Source organism: Gossypium arboreum, chromosome 5, assembly GCF_025698485.1.
Source record: "Gossypium arboreum isolate Shixiya-1 chromosome 5, ASM2569848v2, whole genome shotgun sequence".
Lineage (NCBI taxonomy): Eukaryota > Viridiplantae > Streptophyta > Magnoliopsida > Malvales > Malvaceae > Gossypium > Gossypium arboreum.
In genome coordinates, this window is record NC_069074.1 from 12,370,281 (window position 1) to 12,375,275 (window position 4,995).

At 36.2% G+C, this 4,995-nt stretch overlaps 1 protein-coding gene across 1 annotated transcript; it reads right to left on the reverse strand.

The window, feature by feature from the left end:
• Nucleotides 1-2,038: 2,038 nt before the first annotated feature.
• Nucleotides 2,039-4,462, reverse strand: LOC108452385 (9-cis-epoxycarotenoid dioxygenase NCED2, chloroplastic-like). Its single transcript, XM_017750170.2, has one exon. It carries the CDS (start codon nucleotides 4,404-4,406, stop codon nucleotides 2,403-2,405), a length of 2,004 nt encoding a protein of 667 aa, XP_017605659.2. The 5' UTR covers nucleotides 4,407-4,462; the 3' UTR covers nucleotides 2,039-2,402.
• Nucleotides 4,463-4,995: the final 533 nt, after the last annotated feature.

Sequence of the window (4,995 nt, forward strand, 5' to 3'; positions counted from 1 at the left end):
CTGATAATTCCCAGATATAAGCTTAGGTGTAAATGCAGCTAAGTTAAACAAATATCCAATCTAAGTGCTAGTAGTAATAGAAGATGAAGTTTATTAGAAAAAAAGGAAAAAAAAAAATCAAGTTTGCATCATCCAGTTCGTCATGGTGCAAAAATATTAGGGGTAGTTGGATAGTGAAATTGACACCCAAAAAAGGGACTCCATGATATTTGTGTTTTCCACTTTTATTATTAATTTTAATTTATGCTTTGGATAATTGATGGATGTCTCATTGCTCATCAGAAGCTCAAGGGACTTGATTCCATTGTAGGAGGTTAGATTTGCATGATATTATATGAAAGCCGAAAAAGAATAATTATGAGAGCCAACAGCCATGCACATTTTTTTAGAGATGCATTCTAAGATATAAAAAGGAAAATGTAGCTACAAAATTGTAACAACTTATAAACTCAATACACCATTGCTTAAATCTTGGCCTATACAAATTTCAAAATCATAAAAAAAACAACAACAGCAGCTTCTGATATCTTTTTAAAGTTACTGCTTATGTCCCCAACTCAAATTTTCGTGCATGAGTACTTTTAACGTTTTATGTCCCCAAAAAAAGTCGGTGGAAAGAAAAAGCTAGAGACAACGAGAAGTAAAGAGTTCCTGTTGTTCTTTATAAAACTATGCGACCGAATTGATGCTTTTTCTTATGGAATTTTCTTTTTATTACCGTGTTTAAATAATTTTGATATATTATATTGTTTTTTATATCGTATAATCACGTTTTTATATCATATTCAAGCGTGCTTGGGGATAGAGATTTCTTACAATGAAGTTAAGTGGGACTTTGGTCTAGTATCCCACTTGTTTTGTTCTATTTTTTTCAATGAGCCAAGTCTGAAACCCTAAAACATCAACCCGTCATCTTCCATACAATTAACCAACCTTTTTATAAAAACATATGGCCTATATTCATTCTCCGGCAAATTACGGAATTTTACATTAAAAAAAACTAAAATACCATAAAAAGAAATATGTTAGTGATGAAAATAATTTGCAATTTGGACAGTTTTCTTTATTTTTTTTTCTTAATTGATGTAATTTTTATCGAAATTCTTTATTGTTTCTGTTGACTTTAAATTTTTCATACCATTACACTTTAAAATATTACATTATTATTTTCTTTGCATTTTAAGTCCCAGTGAGTGCGCCAACCAAACATACATCTCGCATTGAACAGGTTTTCATCCTTAAGTTGCCGAATTATTTGCCATCAATTAAGCAAAGAAAACTTTTTCTTTTACCTTTTCAAGGATATTAAAATTGTGGGTTTTGTCTTTCTATTTTGGTACATGCTTTAGTTTTATGGAGATTCATTTTTTATATTAATTTTTATTCCTAAAATTCTATAATTATGTAACATGTTGATGTATGGACGGTTGGAATTTTAATTTAATTTTTTAAAAATTACGTCTCTTATTTTATTTTATAGATAGATTTTTCACGAGCTTTCACATTTTACTAGTACATGTGATTCCTAAATTTAGAAAAAAAGTTGATAATTAAATAACAAAGAAAATGGTAAGATAAATCATTAATTTGGAATAAATTAATTGATAAATAAATGAAGCATGAGACAGAAAAATTATGTAACAACTTCCCACAAATCCCCGAGGGCCACCCAGTAGGTGACGTAGCAACGGTCACAATCGAGTGATGTAAGGCGGGTTTTTTTGGCTTTCGATTCGTTAATCGCTGCTTTGGGATTTTCCTTTGGTTTGGTAACTTTTAATTGCTAAATAAGCTATTGGAGAATCAATCTCAGTATCTCAACCTGCCATATTATCCATCGATTCATCCCTGTTAATAAACAGTTAGTTTTGTTTTCTTTTTCTTGTAAAATTTGTTTACAAGTTCTAGGTCTTCTACCGACCATGGAATTAGAAGGCAATACATCATGTGCCTTTTTGACTCAAAGAGCTCTTCCCATATGCGCAGACAAAGGAATTTTCTTTTAACAAAATATAGTCGATTATAGCCGCCAAAATCAGAAGACAAAAAAATGCTAGATTTGGATTTGAAATCAGAAATGTGAACTCCATTTTCAAAACTAATTAATTAAGCATGCAACCTAATTAATTTAAAAAAAAAAAAATTGGGGACTATCGAAGCGGTCCAATTTTATTTTGTTTCTTCTACACTCTAAAATTGTAAATAGAGAAGCAAAAGTTCAACAGATAAAAAATGATACTCATGCAGAGGAGGGAAACAGAATCCACCTGAGCTACAATGCTGAAAAGCTATAGGCTGTTCCTTTCAAACCTAAAAGATTAGGGGAGGGTAAAATTTCTATAAGAATCAAGATCCTCCTGGTAAAAATCTCTGTACACTAGTTTTTTTAACTCTTAGTCTAATTAAGCTTGATTGATCAAGGATTTGGCGTCTATAAACGTTCCATGAAACCCGTATGGAACTCTGGATGGTAATTTAATCGAAGATTCAAGTTGTAAATTTATGGCGTTTACTATTTGGAGTTCTGATTTCCAACTATTTTCATCATGAACAAAGGAAATAATATAACCGTCATCTTCAGCTGATTCACAGTTGTCGTCTCGAGGCAAGAAAAACGGCTCCCCACCAAATTTTTTATGGCCGTAAATGTATTTTTTTACCTCCCCAGTAAAAAGATCAATCTTGGCAAATCCCGACACTTTTGGCCATGGTTCAGCAATGGCAAGATAAGCATACCGTGTTCTTCTTCCAAGCCGGTTCCTATTCACCATTCCAGCTTCCAAGTTCACTTGCTCCGATTCCGAGATTATTGGGCGACCTGTGGACTTACCTGTCTTCAAATTGAGCCTAATTTCGGACAACACACTTTTCAAACTCTCATCACATTCATTGAAAATAGAGTCGGGAGGTGTCATACAAGAACCAATCACTACAACTTCATCAGATTCCGGCTCTTCCCAAGCGTTCCATAGATGAAAACAGAAAGTATCAGGGGATTCAACCCATATTATATCCTTGGAATCACTTGCATTTTTAGAAAGAATCCCGAAGGAAGACTTCTTCTTCTTATCGAAAATTACTGGCGAGCCACCGAAGATCATTTCTTGCAGCTTGAACAGCACTTGCTGATTGGGGATCACAACGAAATTCTCGGTGATGGCGAAATCATGCATCATGGTTGGCATGGATAGAGGGATCTCGACATCCTGTGATTTTGTACCGTCAGGTTGAAACTTGAAGTATTTCAAGTAGGGCTTTTGGATAACATCGTAACTCAAAGCAAAGAGTTCTTTGGAAAAAGGATCGATTTTGGGGTGTGCAATCATTGTAGATTTAAGTTGATCATCAAAATTGTATCTACCAACGGTTTCCAAATCTCCCGAGGGAGTGATGCGCAAGTGGTAAGGAAGGTCATCTTCGGACATAGCTAGAAGTCGATTATTGAAGTAAACTAAGCCAGCATTAGCTACCCCAGTGCCTTGTTTGTGATCAACAAGGCCGAAAAGAGCTCTGGCATAGAAAAGTAAGAGTCTGGCAATCCCTGAGTGGCCATGTAATTCACCGATTGCTTTAGGGAAAACAGGGCGACCCAACTCTTTCTCTTGTAAAAATCTTTGTGTCTCAGTGAAACGACAAGCATAGCTGGCGTTGCCATTATCAATGGTAACGGCGTGTACCATGCCGTCACCGTCGAAGAAGTGGTGACCTGCAACGGGCTCGAACAAAGGGTTGGCTCCATTGCGGAGATACACACCGTTGATGCAAGAAGGGATTGTGCCGGTGACAGGAAGGGCTTGCTTGACGGACTGTTCAGGGACGGGACCGAAGTTTCCGGAGATTTGCACCTGTGGGTCTGCGGTTTTAGGAAGTGGGTGTTGAAGCTCAAGTGAGACCAAGGCGCTTTCAGCCATGTCAAGTGCCATGGCTGCAGCTCTTTGGAGGAGGTTCCACTGTGGGTGGCGGTGGGTTTTAGGTTGTACTTGTACATTTACTGAGTCGTCTTCTATGGGGATTAAGGGGTTTTGGTAGGGCTGTTTTGGGAAATGGAGGACTGAAGGAGAGTGCAAAGCAGAGTGAATGATTCTGATATTGTGGGTTCTGTTGGGCTGCCGACTGTTCCAGGAGATGGATGTTGGAGAGTGGCCCAAATGTACCGTTGAGGAGGAGGCAGAGGAAAGAGGATGCGAAATCTGGGGTTTGGCACAATTATATGAGGAAGAAGCCATAGCTTTTAAAGGGTAGAAGGCAGAACTCAAAAATGCGTTTTGTGATTGGCCTTGGGACAAAGAAAGTGTACAAGGAGACAGATTCAGATGAAAGAATGAGTGAGTGTGCTTTGGGGCAAGAAAGAAGAGAAAATGGAGGTATAAATAGAGTTGGGGGATGGCTAAATCTATCCCAGACATCTAAGAGATGGGCACGTGGTGAATTTGTGCAATGGGCACCAAGTCATCCATAAGAAATTATTGTATCAGCTAGTTACTTAAGTTAGTAATCTATATTATCTTCGTTTAAATTATGTCATTTAATGAAGTTATTTAAATATATATTTTTTATAATTATAATCATACGTAATAAATAGTTGGAAAAATCAGATTACATAACTTGCTTGCTGATAATGATATACTGTGATGCAACGTAATTATTTTATACACTTTCTTTATTGTGATTGATTGCCAATTGCTGATATTGTTGTAGACTGAAGAAAACAGAGTATCCCATCAAGAGGAAAAATAATAAGGTAGTTTATGAATTATTAGAAGATACATCAATCTGAAAAGCCAACCCCAATAACATTTGCTTGGCAAAGGGTCCCCAATTTAGGGACCAAATGAGATGAGATTCAGAAACACACTCATTCCCACACGAAGGCAGTGAGTGAAATCAAATCAGTCACCTCACCCCAACTCATTTCCATTTTTATGCATATTATTATTTTATTTTTTTGATTAAATTTGTTTTAAGCAAACAGGAGATAAGAAAGAATTATAAATA

What these genes read in the sequence shown, in the direction of transcription:
- LOC108452385 (XM_017750170.2), bottom strand. Translation starts at nt 4,406, where the DNA reads ATGTCTGGGATAGATTTAGCCATCCCCCAACTCTATTTATACCTCCAT.